Source organism: Cynoglossus semilaevis, chromosome 15 (assembly GCF_000523025.1).
Source record: "Cynoglossus semilaevis isolate Cse_v1.0 chromosome 15, Cse_v1.0, whole genome shotgun sequence".
NCBI classification, from domain to species: domain Eukaryota; kingdom Metazoa; phylum Chordata; class Actinopteri; order Pleuronectiformes; family Cynoglossidae; genus Cynoglossus; species Cynoglossus semilaevis.
The window spans coordinates 19,987,828-20,007,167 of NC_024321.1; the positions used below are offsets into that span (position 1 = coordinate 19,987,828).

The 19,340-nt window shown below is 41.8% G+C and overlaps 3 protein-coding genes across 7 annotated transcripts in view; all 3 read left to right on the plus strand.

Moving 5' to 3' along the window:
* csnk1a1 (casein kinase 1, alpha 1) overlaps positions 1-12,395 on the plus strand; it is a 14,951-nt gene extending 2,556 nt beyond the window's left edge. The window contains exons 3-11 of one of the 4 annotated variants that reach the window (XM_008327694.3): positions 850-976; positions 1,672-1,770; positions 5,583-5,666; positions 8,353-8,492; positions 8,629-8,707; positions 8,816-8,890; positions 8,967-9,073; positions 9,245-9,393; positions 11,646-12,395. In XM_008327694.3, the coding sequence (XP_008325916.1) occupies positions 850-976; positions 1,672-1,770; positions 5,583-5,666; positions 8,353-8,492; positions 8,629-8,707; positions 8,816-8,890; positions 8,967-9,073; positions 9,245-9,393; positions 11,646-11,653 (868 nt within the window). In that variant the 3' untranslated portion in view covers positions 11,654-12,395. Of the gene's footprint in view, positions 1-849; positions 977-1,671; positions 1,771-5,582; positions 5,667-8,352; positions 8,493-8,628; positions 8,708-8,815; positions 8,891-8,966; positions 9,074-9,244; positions 9,399-11,645 lie in introns of those variants that run through there. The other 3 variants (XM_008327696.3, XM_008327695.3, XM_008327697.3) reach the window with 3 other exon arrangements.
* A 1,675-nt stretch (positions 12,396-14,070) lies between these two features.
* LOC103391432 (probable pancreatic secretory proteinase inhibitor) lies at positions 14,071-14,930 on the plus strand. The gene is made up of 4 exons (XM_008327693.2): positions 14,071-14,208; positions 14,337-14,446; positions 14,655-14,764; positions 14,862-14,930. The coding sequence occupies exons 1-4, from the start codon at positions 14,133-14,135 to the stop codon at positions 14,917-14,919; spliced, it is 354 nt and encodes a 117-aa protein (XP_008325915.1). The 5' UTR covers positions 14,071-14,132; the 3' UTR covers positions 14,920-14,930.
* A 5-nt stretch (positions 14,931-14,935) lies between these two features.
* LOC103391431 (storkhead-box protein 2-like) overlaps positions 14,936-19,340 on the plus strand; it is a 12,001-nt gene continuing 7,596 nt past the window's right edge. For both annotated transcript variants that reach the window (XM_025063192.1, XM_025063191.1), the window contains exon 1: positions 14,936-16,774. In XM_025063192.1, coding sequence (XP_024918960.1) covers positions 16,435-16,774 — 340 coding nt within the window. In that variant the 5' untranslated portion in view covers positions 14,936-16,434. The remainder of the gene's footprint in view (positions 16,775-19,340) is intronic.

The window sequence follows — 19,340 nt, forward strand, 5'->3', positions numbered from 1 at the left end:
AAACTCTTCTCTTTGAACCAAAGTGTTAAAATGTTTTACTTATGCCATATTTTAAAAACACTTTACAATAGTGACACTTTGTAGCCCTCCTGGGGGACCTTAATCTTGTCAAATTGGTACATATGTGATCTAGAGGACACCACCTTCATTTCATTGGAAGAAAATATGGCAAAAAGTTTCTTTTTTTAAATGTGTCTATGAGATTACATAATAGACATACATGTGATACAGAATACACAGAAAAATGCAAAAAAGTTATTTAATTTCTTATCTCCAAATTGCTGTTTAAATAATTTAATATTATAATATTCTTTGTGTATATCTATGGGTCACATGGTTCTTTTTTGTTTGTTTTTTCAGCAATGTTTTATGTTTCTTCACAGAAACGTTTCTCCAGTCATTACATATACTAAATTCAGGCTTGATTAAAACTCTTACTCATTTCTCACACCTCTGGTGTGCCTTAGTGTACATCTGTGTGTAGTTACAGAAAGACATAATAAAGAATGTGACATTAACAAGATTTTGACTATTTAAAAACCTTGTTTTAATGTCACCAGACCAATTATTAGGTAATGATAAAAGAAGGTTGACTGTTCAAAGGTTGATGAATATTAGCGGTGGCTTAATGTTGCAACAGTCTTGTCAGAGCTTGTCTAACCTGCTAGTCCTGCTGCCCCTCCCTCAGCCTGTCAGAATTCATACAATCACAACCAGTTGTACTTTCTACTGTTGACTGCTGACTTTTTCCCACTAGCACTTTTGTGACTTTCAAACATCTTTGTTACTTTTGAGTTTCCCTTTTCAAAAATGTTCAACCATAACCCCCTCCTCCCTTTGTATTACTAGATGGTATGGTCAGGAGAAGGACTACAATGTCCTAGTCATGGACCTGCTGGGGCCCAGTCTGGAGGATCTGTTCAACTTCTGCTCTCGGCGCTTCACCATGAAGACAGTTCTCATGCTGGCAGATCAGGTACTTAATCCACTCCCTGACTCCCCCTCTCCTTCCCCCCGGTACTGTTGACTAAAGCAATAAACACAGAAGCTGTGCTTGATTAAGAAGGTGTGCCCTGATAAAGTATTTATATGCAGTAAATATAATAAAATGAATTACCTACAGCCAACACCTCAATGAACACAGTACATGGAGGTGTACTGTGATCATCACAACAATCCTTTCTTTGTCCATGTCACAGCAGCAGTGATTTTTTTCCAAAATGAAACAACAGTGACAACATTAAACACTTTCACTTGGACTCGGATGTGTTGGTGTGAACAGATAAGACGCCGATATAGAGATGACACTTTATTGGCTTTTGTTGGATAACTGATTTTGTAAAACATTTAAAAAGGACACATTTTATACATTTTCTATACTATGTTGCAATTTTGTTTTTGTTTTTTTGTGGTAAACCATTACAGAATCCAATTTAATTTATTGTTGTTTTGTTTAAGCTAATGGTTGATCTGCAAAATTATAATGATGATTGATGATGATTATAATGATTATGTTCAGCCTTATTTTATTAAAACAAGTTAATAAGTGAGGGAAAATATACTCCAGTTTCAGGGACCTGAAGGCGAGGCTCATTAGTTTGGTCTAATGTGTTTTAATCTGGTGTAATATGATTAAATGTCTTCAGTCGAATCTTTGTGTTCTGTCTGCAGATGATCAGCAGAATTGAGTATGTACACACAAAGAATTTCATCCACAGAGACATCAAACCAGACAACTTTCTTATGGGCATTGGTCGTCATTGTAATAAGGTAAGAATAATGCTCTACACTAATAATCAATAACATCATTCTGGATTCTGTAACCTTCATTTGGTTGTGATGGTAAACTTGTTGGAACCCTTTCATCAACCACATTTACATCATGTAGTTCTTCAGGCTGGCTTGACATTTCTTTGTGTTCATTGGAGGGTCAGGGCCACAATCACTGCCTTCAACCTTGCCTATTTTTAAACCTACAAGCAGCAAAACATTTTACTGAAGCCTCTGCACAAAAACAAATAACTTTCTATACATTTTAATGTGTAATAACACATTCAACGACAACATTGTGAATAACTGGATTGGATTAAATCTTTTAATGAGTTATAAATCTCTGAGCATCAGAGACAGTAGTAGTGCATACATTCACAGTACCTATTATTATACTCCTGAGATTATAAGCACATCAGAACTGTCTTCAACAGAGAGTTAGTAAAACGTACTGCTTCACAGAATACTGTACACTTTTAACCTTAGTGAATGGGCTTTGAACCCAAACACCTTCTGTTCACTCTCCATGGTTTTCAATCACTTTTTGTTGATTATTAAGGGATGTAAACATAAGAGTATCAGTAATCTTCTCTGGGACACATTTTCACAGGAGTCTGCAGTGACACCTGGAGGTAGGAAGGTTGAACACTTTCCAGTCATTGAATTCGCATGACTGTTTTAGAATGAACATCAACATCTGGAGCTGTGTATTATTTGGATGAATTAGTATAATTGTGTATTCATAATTGAGTGTCAAATAACAGGTAGGTTCATACATGGTCAAGCACTAGTTTAATTAAACTAGTTTAATACCATTCAACATCAATAGTAGCCCCACCCACCCCGCTCCTCCTCTGATCTCAGAGATGTCAGATTGTTGAAGTCCTAATGGAGATTGACATCTTTTAGTATATTCTCTACGACCTTCTGTTGTCACACATGTCAGACTGTGCTAGAACATTCTGTTCCTTCATGTGACCTCATTATTTGTTTGTGTTTATTCATTGAACCCTAGGTTGAGCCCACAGTTGACTTATTGGTTAAAATGTTCAGTTGGCTGTTCCACAGTCAGAACATATTCATGAAGTGAGCTAAAGACCTTGTTCGATTTAAACATTTAAATGGAACATAAAAACAGGGATTATGTTAAAGTACAGCCATTGGTGAGAAGACAGGATTGGTTGAAAAATGAGTATGCGTGTTTGTGTGTCTGCACATGAACATTATTGTGTTAATCCTAAATAAATCAATTGAGGTCCTGTTTGGGAGCAGCCTCAATTAATAATAGAAAGTATTTAAGGCTTTGGAGCTGGTCTCCTCACTGCCTGCTCTATTTGTCAGCCGTCACTGAAACGACACCTCAGATTATCTCTTCTGGATTATCCAGCCTGAACATTTGTACATTTTGCTTTTACGTATCTTTATGAACTACTAGTATATTGTTTCCCAGGTGTGCCAAAAACTATTCTGTTAATAGTATTTCCTTAACATCTGAAACTGACGTAGACCTACAGTAGGTTCTTTAAATAGTACTGTGTACTGGTGTGGACAGGTTGGTGGCCAAGTACATCAGTTCTACCCACATGTAAATTAGGGGTGCGCGATAATTATCGGCCCGTTATCAGCAGACTATGATGTCATTTCAATAAGTCCTATAAACAAAAAAAAGAAAAGCCCCGATAATGTATGATCTATATTTTCCTCAGCCTCGTTGTAATCAAGTGCTCCCACTGTGTTCAAGTGGCATTGGTATATAACAAATCTGATATGTTCATATACTCAAAATGGGTGGGGCAACGTAACTCAGAAAAGTTACCTTCCTGTTGTTAGGTGACATGTCATGTTTTTAGTTGAGCTGTGATATGCTAACTGATGCTCACAAGTTTTCTTCTTTTTTTTTTTTGCATTATCTACTCTTGTAAAATGCTGCCACACTGTGGATATTTTCTCACTTTTCCAGTTTGTGTTTACAGACATTTGAATGTAGCTTGGGTCAGTGCCTTATTTTTAAACTTGTGTAATGCACCTTTTTACCTGTTATTTATTTATTATTATTATTATTAGGCCAATGGGGCAAAAGTGAGTAAAAGCCATTGTGTTGTCATCAGAAAAAAAATGAATAAAATTAAAGTCAGTTATGGGTGGCTTCAATGTTTGTCATGTCACTAGATAAATAAATACAAGAGACACAGTGATGGAACCATACTGTGACGATTTAGTTTCATTCATAAAACAGCAGAGAGACACGTAGACGCACCAGTGTACTTGGTGTGCACAGTGCATCTGTGTACTGCTCTGTTGAATTAAAGTAAAATATCTATACCAACACAAATATAATTGTTCTTAATTCCCATCAAGGAGTTGTTTAACTTCCTGTTAGCCTGACAGTCTGTCGTTTAAAGAAATAGACAATAGACAGAACACTTTTGTCCTGCTCACCATGAAATCAAACACTGGACCTTTGACCTTTGAATCGCACACACGTGATGTAACTACTAATGTTGTCTGTCAGGCCGTAAAGTTGTCTGAGTGGTTGGAAATGGTCTCAGGAGTTCCAGTTCTGAGTGTTTGTTGTTCACAACCGTGTTTGTGTGTGTGTGTGTCCGTGTCCGTCTCTAGATAGTTCAGCTACCATCAAAGAACATGTTTATATTAGTTCATGAACAGTCAACTTGGTGGTGGTTCGTTAATATTACGATAGATCCACTGGAGCTCATTGTGTTACTTCACTGTGAATGCCTGAGTCAGCAGATCCTTTGACAGTTTTGGTAAGAGCTGTTCTACTGATGTGAAATACTTATTGACACAGGAAGAGAGAGTGGACACAGGTCTTGGCTCAGTACTGAGGGGTGTGTTGGTCAGTGTCTTTAGTCACATGTCAGTCATTTTGTCACTGCTGAGACTGTCCACGGTCTGTGGCTGTACTGCCATCACCACCGGAAAACTCAGTTACAACCAAAACGGAGCCATTTGACTGTTGGTATTCTGCATTTAACTGTTTTTATCAGTATGAATATTTTATGACCCACCTGATGAGTTCAGGAAACATTGAACATCAGCTTTAGCAGGTCATGAAGTGACCACGAGCTCAAACCCACTGTGACTTGTTTTTGTTTTTGTTGATCACTTATTGACTGTGGTTTTAGGGTTAACCAGTAAAAGAACAGTTCCTGGGGTCAGTTCTCTGGGACCTGGTCCAGCTGTGGCTTTGTGTGTAACTTCTTCTAAGCTCTGCGGTGACATGGTCCTGTTGTTACATTGTTACTGCTGCTGGTGTAGTGTTGTCCATTGTTAGTAAACAGTCCAGGTAGGTCCATGTGTCAACAGTAAATCCTGGCCACATCCTAATGTTAACAATGTACTGGTTAGTAACCGATTGTTACCTTTACTTTATCCAGTCCACAACAGTCTGAACAAAGCCACAGCTGTGTATCATTGTCACTGAGTTAACATGTCCTGATGGATCACCTAGGCTGACACTGTCCATGCTGTTCATATGAGCTGAAGAAAGTCTGACTGATGTAAAGGCTGTATCCTATAAATCAATAAACACACACACACACACACACACACACATACATACATGTTTGGTATATTTGGTCAACCACTGCATCTCCATCTTGCACAACCTTCAACTTCCCTCATGTACAAACAGAGGCTCCTGTTGAACCTCTGCAGAACTTAAAGCTGTACTTGTAGGGAAGCAAATGTGAGTGCAACCATTAAGTGCCTGTTGTACTCATGCAATCTGTGACTAAAGGTGGATAGAGGTTGTGTGATTTTGACCCCTGCCCCTCTACTGTCTGCCCTAGTGTTTAGACTCGTCAGTGGGGAAGAGGAAAAGAAGCTTGGCTGTTAGCTCTTCTCAGGACCCATCTTTCTCAGGATTAAACCAGGTGTGACCTTTACCACAACACCAGCTGCCTCACCACAGCAATCACACCTTACCACATACGTTTATAACAAGTCATCGGCCATCAGCACCCATCCTGCACTCATGATAATTTAACCATGTAGCTCTCCACACACTGAAGTCTATTACAAGGACAGAGGAAAGAGTTTCAAACAGTGGTGATTTGGTTTGGTTGTTTCTCCTGCTCCTCTGATCCCATACTTTATGCCCCACACCAGGCCTAAATACCCTGAACTCCATAGAAGTTCAATTCTTCTCCGTAGAATTGAACTTGTGCAGCTAGGGATTTTAAAGTATGAAACCTTTACTTCACCTAAAAAGAATCTTTACTGTACGTGTGTGAGGAAGATGAAGAGAAGATACAGAGGCTCAGTACACAGAGAACACAGAGAAGACTGAGGTCAGTGTAGTCGACCAATCAGAAGAAGTCTTCACCTGTCACCTTCACCCGTCTTCCTGCAGAGCAGCTCCAAACATCTCTCACCAGCTGGACATAGAAGAAGTTATTGGTTCAATATTGACATGTACTACTCCCTGCATGAGCACACAGGTTCACCTGTTCAATAACTGTGCACACATGCTTGTCTACCTCCCCTTAACTAGATTATCCATTTGTTTATAATCAGTCCTAACTAGATTTTTTTCTATTTTCTACTTGGCTGTCTTCAGCTGGATGCAAATATCACATCACTGAGAATCTGCCACTGACACTGGCTGCTCCTCATCTGACATTCAAATGTTCTGTTAGTGCATGGAAAGTTGAGACATTTGTAACTGCTTTCAGGAAAATGTTTTATTGACCACTGGAGAGTAAAGCTGCAGACATTCATTCAACATTAGGATTATTTTTAAAGTGACAACTATATTGTTGTGGATGTATCCAGCGTTGTCTCTTAAACAACAGTCTTATATTTGCAGCTGTGTATGTTTGTCGGAGTGTGAATGTCTGTGGTCTTTGTACCAGTTTATTTTCCCATCAGTCCTCTCTCTTGGACCCGACTCTGGATTACATGTAGATAAACATGCAAACATCCATGTCTAAACCAGACCTTTAGTTCGATACGGCCAGCTTGACATCATTTTGAATATTTTTGTGACTTGTGACTCATGGTTTCACTTGTGTTTCACCTGGATATATTTTCTAACGTCTGGTAGAAGAGCTGTAGTCTGGGTTTACAGCAGTGACAGCAGATGTTTATAGTTTCTGATCAACCATGGTCACAGTTGATGCATCCGCAGTGTGTGACAGTGACATCTAGGGCTGTAATCTCCCAGTTGACTGCTTGATTTTTTTTTTTTGGTTCATATGTTCTCACTCAACCAAAATTTGGATTGGTCTTTTTTTTTTTTTGTGAAGTGTTCATTTCATTACAAGGAACGTACTAAGTGCTAACAGGGGTGTTTTCACAGCACCCCGTTTTACAGGTAATCTGTGCTTTAGAACACTGTTTTGGATTAGCCTAACCTGCAGACAGATGGCTTAAAGAACATATTAAAACCAAGGTCCGGTGGTTTGTAGAATATTTATTTAATATTGTCTGCTTGATTTACAGTCAGTCTGCTCTACCATGGCAAAGACATCCACCGTGTGGCAGCAATTTACATAGTAAATAACGGAAAGGGTCAAGTGACAGGTTTACAAGCAACAGCTTGCATGTCACCTAACAACGGTAAGCTAACCTGTCTGTTAGGTTGCTTCTCTGTGCGAGGACATGAGTGGAATAAAGGTGTCTGTGAATTATTATAACATGACTCAAACAAGTGTGTAACTATTCCTCAACAGTTCTTGTTGTGATGCCACTAGTTGACGTATTTATACATTTTTGGAAATCATATTGCACAGATTCACGTTAGGCAAAACACTGTCAGAGCCGACAGACTCGAGTGTGAGATTTCAGAGCAAAAATTAGGTTAGAACCGATTTAACATTAGGCAAATAGCCCCACCTCAACCCGTAAAAGGCTGATCATCAGTCAACAATTCACAGCTTCAGTCAACAAGACTTTCTTTGGTTGATTACAGCCCTAGTGACGTCACTCATGTGCAGAGTGTGACAGTGACATCACTCATGTGCAGTGTTTAATACTTCCATTCTGTTAAAAGCTACTGCTGCTGCTGCTTTGATTAATGTAACAATGTCACGTCAGGCAGTTAGAATCCTGTGTCGGTAACCTGTAGGACAATCACAGTGAAGAATCCTAGAACATGAATGAATCCTGTCAAAATAATGTTTTTAATACGATTGCTCCATAAATGAGATCATTGTACATTTCCCCAGTGTCTAAGGATGACGGAACAGAACAATGAGCTCCATGTGTCTGGACAGACCATCACAGTTGACGTGCTCTGACACTGGCTGTCAGTCATTTTGGAGACTTTTTAAAATCTATTCCGTCTTTTTTGGTTATCTCTACAAAAATGTCAAATGAACAATGATTTCATTTTCTTTGTACCTTCAGTGTTGCATAAAGCTCTGTTCAAAAACACAAGCTTTACCACAGTGTCACCAAACTGCTGTCATTGGCCTCAGGTGTGTGTAGTTGTCTCTGGAACCTGGTGAACCCAGACAAAATCTCCTGTTGCTACCGGACATAGCAGTTGGTCTAGAACTTTCCGTCTGGATGTCTCTGACTCAGTCTTTTTTTGTGTTTTTCGTTTTTCTGAAACAGTTGTTCCTTATTGACTTTGGTTTGGCCAAGAAATACCGAGACAACCGAACACGGCAGCACATCCCGTACAGAGAAGACAAGAACCTGACTGGAACAGCACGCTACGCCTCCATCAACGCTCACCTTGGCATTGAACAGAGGTTTGTGAACATTCTTGTTATTATATTGCTATAATTCACTACCTTGTAGTAAGATACACCACACACCTCATTCAAACACTTTACCGTCATGACAGATGGTGTTAAGAAACTCATCACATGATCTTGTTGTTTTCAGTCGCCGTGATGACATGGAATCACTAGGCTATGTGTTGATGTACTTCAACAGAACCAGTCTTCCATGGCAGGGACTAAAGGTAAATGATCATCCTGAAGTCGTATACGTGTAAAGTAAAGTATGTGCTCAGTACTCTAACTCAGTACTGTGCGACTCCTAACACTACCGTTGGCTGTGTCTTTCCCAGGCTGCCACAAAAAAGCAGAAGTATGAGAAGATCTCGGAGAAGAAAATGTCCACTCCTGTTGAGGTTCTCTGTAAGGTGAGACCATGTGTCCACCCAGACAGCTGGTCTCTCTTGACATGGTCCTTACTGATGTTTGACTCCATCTCCACAGGGCTTCCCAGCAGAGTTTGCCATGTATCTGAACTACTGCCGTGGCCTGCGCTTCGAGGAGGCTCCTGACTACATGTACCTGCGCCAACTGTTCCGTATTCTCTTCAGGTAAACACCTGCACATGAGCAGCAGGACAGAGTTTCTTTGTACTGACTCCTTTTGGCAGCAGTAACCAGGTGTAGGTTATTGAACATTATGATCAAATGTGTTCCATTTTTTACCATCTGTTCTTTTTGCCAGTTCTGAAATGTGCTGAAAAGTAACTCTGTGACTTGCAGGACTCTGAACCACCAGTATGATTACACATTTGACTGGACCATGCTGAAACAGAAAGCTGCCCAGCAGGGGGCCTCCTCCGGGGGCCAGGGCCAGCAGGCACAAACCCCCACAGGCAAGCAAACTGACAAAACCAAGCCTAACATGAAAGGTTAGTAGCAAACAGCCAAGCGACGTTTTTTACAGACACCAATTGCTCCTTTATGCTTTAGGTTTTTTTATTTAGGATGATTTAATTTTATCTACGACCAAATCCACACCCCAGCGGCCATTCTTAATGAGATAGATGACACCAAATTGGACATTGAAAGCAAAGAGAAGGCTAGTCCTGGTAAAGATTGAGGCCTAACAGCATCTTTAGTTTAAGAGGGCACCATAACAGAACCAAAAGCAGTCGACCAGTCATGATACAATTGGCCTGTCTTGCAGAAGCAAAGACGTCCTTGGGGAATTTGACTACTAACTTTATTGTAATGCTCTTCTGCTCCTGTGTTGGGACTGGTCGGTGGGCTCTCTTTCTCTCTCTCTCTCTCCCTCTCCCCCTTCCTCCCTCTGATAGACAGCTGTCGTCACCTGGCTCCCACTCTTTTATTAACATTCCCACTCCAACCTGGATGTTTGTTTTTAACCCATGTGTCTTTTGGCTGTGACACTAATGAGTCACACCTGGCTCTGAGACCAGGGCCCGGTGTGGCTCATTGGAGGGAACATGGTCTGGGTCATAGGTCAACTAAGTCATTTTAAGTCATGTCTGCAGAGGTAAGTGAATGTCTTCTCAGCAGATATGAAATCTTTGTGACAAAGGATGTGAAGACCTACAGGTTTCAGCCAATCAGCACAGAGTATACATGTTGTAGAAATGGTGAGACTTATTGACAATCAACAGCTAAAGCTAACATGTGAAAGTACTTTACAGTGAACTGAACTCTGGTTTTAAAGACATATTTTGTACTTTATTGGACATTTGATTTCCAGACATGTGAACAAGGAAAGATCATGAGGTTCTTATTTCATCACGTCTTAACTATCAAAACATGTATCTGGTTTTATACAATTATTGCACACATTCACATAAAAAGGCTTCACTAAAGAACACGAGCAATCAGTACCAGCAAGTGCCACATACCAACGATGGGAAATCCGGACCAGCAGAGAACTGTAGTCTGTAGACCAGTGGGTCATGTGACCTTGATGCCACAGAAGGCCACACTTACTGTTCTATCTGAGGTCAAGTGAACCAGTGTGGTCCATGTGACGAGGAGAACCTCAGATGCTCTCCTCCAAACCATCATGACGCTCAGCTGTGAGACGATGCGTTCAGGTCTCCACAAACGCTTAGTACAGGAAGTTCTGTTGATGACCTCATGAAGAACACAATGTTTATTTTTCCTCATAAAGACTCGTGAAGTATTTCACCCAGGAGTCACATGTCCACATGGGTGGATGTTAGTAGATTAGTCAGTTAGTAGAAGTTGATAGTTGATTAGTAGGTCATTATTGTTGGTGTGTGTTGTTGATTGTTATCTCAATTATTATTTATTCTTATATTTTTATTAAACAATTGTTATTCTAAATTAAATTAGTATGATATATGTGTGTGTGTGTGTACTAGGTATACCACATTATCTCTATTGTGTGTGTGTGTGTGTGTGTATATATGTATATATATGTGTATGTATATATAGATGTGTATATGTATATATAGATGTGTGTATATATCTATATATATACATATCTATCTATCTATCTATATATATATATATATAGATAGATATATATATATATATAGAGAGATATATATATATATATAGATAGATATATATATATATATATATATATAGATGTGTGTATGTACATGTATGTGTATATGTGTGTGCGTGCGTACACACATACATTACATCTGTATAAGCAGAACTAGAATAGATGAAGTATAGAAATAGTGTAAATTGGTGCAGCAGGCTGTCAGTCAGAAGCCGTCATGGAGTGTTCCGGCTGTTCTGACCTTTAACCTACACCTGCCGTCCAACTGTATGGACTGGAGCTGGAACTGGAGTCTGAAGAAGTCTCTCCTGGTCTGGTCACCAGAAGATGAACGACAGAGTCAGCCCAGGTTAAAGACAGAGGGTCAGAACTGGGTCATGGACTACAGTCTCATGGTCCACTTCAGGATTAGACTCAGGATCAGAAGGGTGCTGGTTCAGATCCAAGCCCTGGCAGAGGGTATGTGTGTCTGTCTGTGAGTAAAGATGATGTCATCAGTGACCTCTGTCTTCTGTAGCGTTGGCCTCTGCTCTTCAGTTCTACTTTCACCTCTCATCTGTCTGTTCAGTTGTTGGAAATGATGCTAACACTACGGCGCCTGTCTCTGTCCGTCCGTCTGTGTCTCCGTGTCTGTCTCTGCAGGTTTCTGAGAGCTCTCTGCTGACCCAGAGCTTCAGAAGCGTTGGTGACCAGGACCAACACGACTTCTCCTGGACAAGCGACAAACAGAAAGTCTGTGTCTCTCCTTCCGTAATAATTCTATGTAATGGAAATGTATAGATGGACACGAGCCTCCGTCTGCTGTCTGATCTATATATTTATATCTGTATATAAAATAAAACTCTCCACTCCAAAATAAAAGTCGGTTTTATGGATGTGGAGGTTGTAGCGCCCCCTTCGACCCCAAACCCCCCCCGCCTCTCAAAGCTCACCCCTCCCTCCATCCCAGCCCTCTGTCCTCCTGTCAGTGTTGACTTTTTGTAAGGTTTCTTTGGAAATGCGAGTTAAGAAGTTAGTGGACCCCCCCCCCCTTCTCCACCCCCCCCTCCGTACACCGACTCTCTCCTTTCACTCCCTGATAATTTCACTCCTTTTACCACAAATGTTAAACATGTAAACCTAAAAACTCTTCTCCCCCTTTTTTTTTTTCTTTCTGAAATAATTGATGCAAACCTGGATGTTATTTACTAAAAGTTTTTTTCTTGTTTTCTTATGTTTTCCAATGGTGATTAGGAGTTTGCCTGTCGACAATATAAGCAGCTGATGGCATCAGTCAGTGGTAGAATGATACTCTGGCGCTCTCTCTTTCTTTAGAGCTGAATGATTATTAAATCTGTTGTTCAAAATATGGTCTTCTCCAGAACTACAAATAAAAACATAACACAACTCTGACTGATTCAGCAGTCCTCATTGAACGCCTGCTGACGGAGCCTCACCCTCATGTCTGGAACTAGAAGATCCTTCTCAAACTATTTGATATAACAAACATCTGGGTGGTGGACTACGACGGCACGCCAGTTGTTGGACTGTCTGCCATCGTGGTGCAGCCAGGACAGAGGGCAGAAGTAGGACCTGTGGTGGTGAGGGTGGGTGTGAGGAGGTCATTAGGTCACCACTAAGAATTAACTTCTCAGCTATGCTGCTTTTGTAATTGTCTGACCATCGCTCTGTTTTCATACTCCCTGGATCAAACCTGCTCCTCCAGCAGTTTTAAGGTCCCTAATTTCCTAAATTTCCCAAAGGGAACTCCGAGGGGTTAATAAAGTGCTAACTTTCTATCTGACTATCTCAAGTCTGAGTTAAGGAGTCGGTCAGCAATCATTTACAGGGCGAGGCCGTTTGTTGAGTCTGTGACATCACAGCTCGGTTAGAAAAAACGGATGGCAGGAAAGAATCCTGATTCCACGATTAGTTTTTTGTTAGCGCGTTTCTGTTTTTCAATCTATTATATAAATGAATTCGATTCTCAGCCCAAATTTCGTTCGATAAACTAATCGTAGTCGTGCTCTAAGTTCGGAGCAAATACTTTGTATTTCACTTTTTTTATTTGTTTTTTGTTTTGTTTTTTCCGGTAGTTTCCTTTATAACATCAGTGATGCTGACATCGTATTCGAGGCAACGGTGTGTCGATGTGGGCGTAGAGTTGGTGTTGATCTGACACACTCTTCCAGCAGCGCTCTGTGAAGAGTGCGAGTTTGACATCAGATACACTAGATAGGATTTGAACACATAGAGCACGCACACATTTGAAGAGATGTGTTGCCTTCTTAAACTTATCTTTATTTGTCATTGTGACACAGCACAGCACACCATGCACAACGAAATTTAACCTCTGCATTTAACCCATCACCAAAGTGAACAGTGGGCAGCCGTGGTCAGCGCCCGGGGAGCAGTGCTTTTACAAACTTAGGCTGAACAGCTCTGTAATTAACGAGGTCATCAATACTCACTTATTCACTCCCGGAAAATGCAGGTCACGTTTTCCGGGGGCAGTGTTGGCTTAGCGGTTAATAAAGCGGCCTTGGGTCCGGAAGACTTCAGGAAGTCCATCAGGTGCCAACTTGCTACTGAGGTGCATGGCACCGTGGTGCAGGCATGTGATCATTTCTGCCATCTTGTGGTCATAAGGCCAAATAGAGTTTCCGGTGTCAATCTAAGTACCTTTTAACCGTACTCACAGGCACTGCACCACTGCACACAACCAAATGTGACCTCTTAACGCGTCACCAAAGTCAACAGGGGGCAGCAGTGTTTGAGGACGGTGCCATGCTCAGTGGTAATTTGGCAGCTGGTGGACTCGAACCTGAATCCTTCCAGACCCAAGTCCGCCTCCTTAACCACTAAGACACAGTACTTAAAGATGGTTTGAATGAATTAATTTTTAGGTAAATAATTCGGTGACATCATAAACATCCATGTTTTTATAAAGAATACACTGACGTGGTGTCAACGCCTCCACCTGCTGTACTTTACTGCCTGTTGTAAAGGAATATTGGTTTTATTATATTGAGCTGATGAACTTTAATCACTGCTCAGGTCTAAAGTGTCATGTGACTGCAGCCAATCAGAAAGACTGCATTCCCTCCAAAGAGTTGTGCAACCAAGAGAAGAAAAGTATTTGTGGTGTGAATGTGTGAACCACACAGCTGCCGTCTTTACAGCATGAAGCTGATCATGACTTTGACCGTGGTTCTCCTGCTCCTGGGTGAGTCTGCTGGTGTTCTCTACTTTAGGAACTTCTGTTCATTATAACGTAGTGGCACTGGGAGCTAACCGAAGATGTTACAGCCGATTCTTTTCACACTTAACTGTAAAGTGTGACTCTGTGTTCAGGCCTCTTCCAGGTGACTGGGACCTGGGCCCAGGTTGACCATGGTAATGCAGCAGAGTTGTTTGGAGATTTGGAAGAAGACAAAGAAGATAGTGGACTTGGATTCAGAGAGGTAAAAAAAGTAACATAGTGATATACAACTCTGTACTACAGTATTCTTAGAAATATTCTTCTCTCCACTTGGAAACAAAGAATTCATGTTTGTTTGTTTTTTATGACAGCGAAAACACATCTGTTTCACACTATGAAGACATCAAGTAGTTTGAACAATAATATAATAATTAACATGTTCAACATGAGGTGTGTGTGTGTGTTTTCAGGCAGACTGTGGAAAGTTTCGAGACACTACATGCACCAAAGAGTTGGATCCAGTGTGTGGCAGTGATGGGAAGACGTACAGCACAGAGTGTGTTCTCTGTGATGAGAACAGGCACGTGAGACACACACACACACACACACACACACACACACACACACACACAGAGGTTGTAAAACAAAAATGTCGTTCTGTTGTTTTTTCTCCACAGAAAAGCAAAGAAGAATGTGAAAATTGCATTCAAAGGATTTTGTCCTTCTTTCGACTGACAGTGACAAACGGGGATTTGGGGGGGGGGGGTTGAGGCAGGGGCAGACAAACAAGAACAGCAGGAAGTGTCAGTTGGTTTGTGAGTGCTGTGGACAGGTGTCCACCTCTCTGTATTGTCCCGTTCATAAAGTCTCTCATACTGCAGCATGTCGTCTGTGTCATCATTAACACAATCATCATCCTCATCCTCATCCTCATCCTCATCATCATCTAGTGTGGGGAGGGGTATGTCACATGGCTGCTTATTTATACCCTACTGGCTGCTTCTACAGCTACACTGTCCAAACAGTTCCAAGGCTGATCTCTCAGTCCTCTCAGTACTATCAGTCCTCTCAGTACTATCAGTCCTGGGTCCAGTGAGTGCTGAGAACTGTCCACGTTTGGACACCTGGGCTGAGGTGATAGACTGGACATGTTCACCGCAGCTCAACTGAACATTAGAGTTGGACAAAAGTAGAATGAATTAAAAAAAATGAGATAAAGGTGTGACATCTGTCTAAGTGAGAGTTAGATAGTTAGATGGTCTGAGTTAGTTAGAGTAGAAATAGAAGAGTATAGCTATACCATCAAATGACATTAAATCCAGTAGTTGACTAGTTTGGTAAGAGTGACAATGTTGAAGTATGAAGCAGTGAACAGTTCACACTGACATTTAGATCGGGATGTCAGTGTGAATGGTTAATGAACGTTTTTATTTCACATTTCATTTAAAGTCATCACAGCTCGGACAGGACGTCAAACGCTAACATTGACGTCCGATCACTTCCGTCGATGAACAAGACACGCTGCAGCCGAACCCGTTGGCTGAAAAACGCTAGGTGGTGCCATCATCAAAAACAAGACTCCTAGAAGCGCAGCCTGTGGTACTGAATAATCCCTCCTCCGTTTTTAGCGGAGCTCGGTGCGCTGCCATTGTACCTGGATGATAGTGTTCTACACCCCGCCACTAACACGTCTTCACTGCGGGGCGAGCGAGACGAATCGGGCCGCGGACACGACACCGACTGCTGTGGATGCTGACATCGTCCGCCGACGAGCCCATAGAGGAGAAATAGATTTCTTCACATCCAGGTGGGTCCCAGGAGAGCGGGCTGCTGCTGGAAGCTGGAAAGGGGGAGGAGGGGGGCAGTATCTGTTGCCTGGGTGAATTCATTAACACGTTAGCATCCAGCTAGCAGCTAGCTGCTCCTTTACAAAGCTACAATGACCGCGAGGATTTCACCCGAAAACACGAATGTCAGCTTGTATCAACCGTGGACGGGGATCCGCTGGAACCTTTAGGAAATACCGGGGTCGGTGACGGGGAGGGGGGGGCATTCATCTGGTCGAGTGAGGACGGACACCGAAGGTGCAGCCAATGGTCGGACGTCAGAGCTAACGTGTTAGCTGGACGGAAGGACAGCGACGAGTTCAGTGTTGTGTTGGATATGGATGTTTGATGGACACCGAGCTGTCTGCGCGGTCACAGCAATGACAGCCGTGCTTCAGCCGCAGCGCTAGAACACCGCACCGCCATGGAGTCTTTCTTGCAGATCGCTCCCCACTCCCTGGCCATAGTGTTGACCAGGGTCGGGGCTGGGGAGGCGGTGGGGGTGGCCGGGGTGTCGGAGAGCGAAGAGCTGCCCAGGCACCACACTGGCTACGAGATATTCGCCGATTTCAAAGCGGAGAACACACAACAGCACGTCTGGAACCAGCGGATTACCGACGCGGTTTCCGAAACCTTCTTCCTGGGCTGGATCGACGAGCACGTCCTGCTGATCCAGGGGAAGGAGGACCACCTGGAGGTGCTGAGGGAAGGATGGATGCGGAGGTCCCTCAATCCTCCTCGAGGATTCACCATCAAATACCTGGGTAAGGCCTCCACCAGCACAGTCAGGTATATACTGACCTTAGACTGTAGTAGAGTGTGTGTGTGTGTGAGTGGAGTCGACCCTGTTGTAGACCACGAACCATAGCTTGATCAGTCTGAACAAAAACAAGACCAAAATTATTATTGAACTCATTATATATGCTGATGTTTATTGTACACACACTTATATTAACTATGTTTCTACTGGAAGGTCTGTGTGTGTGTGTGTGTGTGTGTGTGTGTGTGTGTGTGTGTGTGTTAGGGTTTATGCTCTGATTATGAAGGAGAAAAGCAGCGGTGGAATGGATAAAGGTCTAATTCTTAGCATGTTAATCACCACACACACACACACACACACGTACACACAGCCAGACCTTTGACATTTGAACCGTGGGGTTAAATGTGTTGTTTGTTCACAGTGTTTTGGTGGGAGGAGCAGATGGAGCTCAGTTTCTCCTCCTCCTCCTCCATCATTTCCTCCTCTTTTATCTCCTCAGTCAAGTTCTAACTTCACACACGTCTGTTATGGAGTTAACCCTTTGCCTGCTGTGACCTCACCTGTGTCTAGACGGATGTAAAAACATCACCTTCTTCTGTCTCATGTTTGAACCCTGCGTCACACACTGTCTGTTGTGGTGAAACATTACTGTTGTCTGTGGTGAGACTCTGGGTTCTGGTCCCAGACAGAACTGTTCAAACCTTGGAGTTAAACAGTCAAAGTAACCTGGGTTTGTTTAACTTCTTTTTATTTCACTCTAGTAGGTGTTTAGTTTTTTTAAATTGCAGTCAAATGTCAATGAAAATACAATTATGTCTTTCTGGGCATTTTGTAATACATTACACGTTACAAGTTAGCATACAGGAAATATACAATACAGAGTCTGTCAGCCATCAGCATATGGCAATTATACATAACCAGCTAACAAAAGAAAGAATCCTAAATCTGGAGTCATTTGGTCAAAGAACACTCATTCTTAATGTTAATTTTCCACTTATGAATGTCACGTGATACACTTCTTTTACTCTTTGTTTCCATTGTGTTATGGGGGGGATGGGGGGGCTGTGGTTTTAGTGGAGGAGACCCTTATCATCTTCCTAACAGTTGAAAGAAGGACTCTTAATATTAAAACCTTATTGTCGTCCTTTATGCTGTGATTCCCAATGGTTTATATGGCACATCTGTGCTTAAACATTTCTGTGTTCTGTCTTTTTTACTCTGATACTTTTGGACAGTCATGTGGGTATGGTCTCCTGTTGTGCCACAGCTCCTCCAACATTGATTAGATGTGTTATTGAATTTAGAAGTGAGAAAGGGAGTCCTAAAATTTCACACCTTAACTTTCCATTCACATGTTGTTCTGGGTCCAGTCTTCATCTGTGATAATGGTCTTCATCTCTAGTTCCCGTTTGTCCTTAATGTCCAAACTGTTGACCTCTGACTCCTTCTGTAATATTTTATAAATGTGTAATATGATCTCCTTTTTATTAGATCCCTTAATTATCAATATAAAAAAGCTCTCTATATTATAGATGGTAGGACCCTCACTTTTTTCCACTCTTTACGTGTCCGTGAGTAGTGTCTAAGTTGTAGATACCAAAAACAATGGTGGGCTGGAAGATCATCATATTTGTTTTTAAGTTGTTCAAAAGACATTAAATCTTTCTTCCCAGTTCTAACTTGATTCATGTTCCTGAGTATTTCATATCCAAATGGTATTGGTTTTATTGATTTTATTTATTTATAGGATTTCCCAATTTTTAAGATCGTTTTTTATTTTGCACAATAGTTTAACCATAATCATCCTTATACAGGTGCAATCATTCAGAGGTTATTATAATTCCTAGGTATATAAATCCATGGATGGGGAAACGAAATTGATTATGTTCTGCTAATAGTTGAGGCCACTCCCCAACTAACATCATTGCCTCAGATTTTGAAATGAACCTTGTTAGTGACGGCAGTGTGGAGCCTGCATATCAGACCTCATATTTGTTATTGATCACTGTGGCAATGTACAAATACCATAAGTCAATAAAGACAGACAAGAGTTGGAGCAGCAGTTCTGCTACACGTCGTGGGTTCCTCATCAGGTTTCTCCTGCTCTGACACCAGGATGAAACGTGACACCAGCGACCGTTTGTCTGTGGTGTTTTCACAACTTCCATGTGACGTAAATAGGTTCGTACACAAGAGGGCGCAATTGAACGTCAGATTGAAAAATCGTGACAACGTGAATACACGTCACTAGCAGTGTTTGAACCAGACTGAAGCGGTCTTCATCCCTCACCTGCCTGTCATCTGTAAGATTGTTTTGGTCCTGGAACACGTGACCACCAGGCCGGTGTATGTGAAGAAGAAAACACCTGAGCTTCACCTGCTCACAGCAGCAGAGAGGAAACCATCAAGTACCGATGGAATGACCAGTCCTCTCAGGGACCAAGAGCAGTTTATGTAACTCAGTTTCACAAGTCTTGTTTGGCCACTTGAGGGGGAGACAATAACCCTGAAAAAATTGGTGGGAGGGCCGGGGGGGGGGGGGGGGCTTGGGAGGGGGCTGGTTTTGTGGA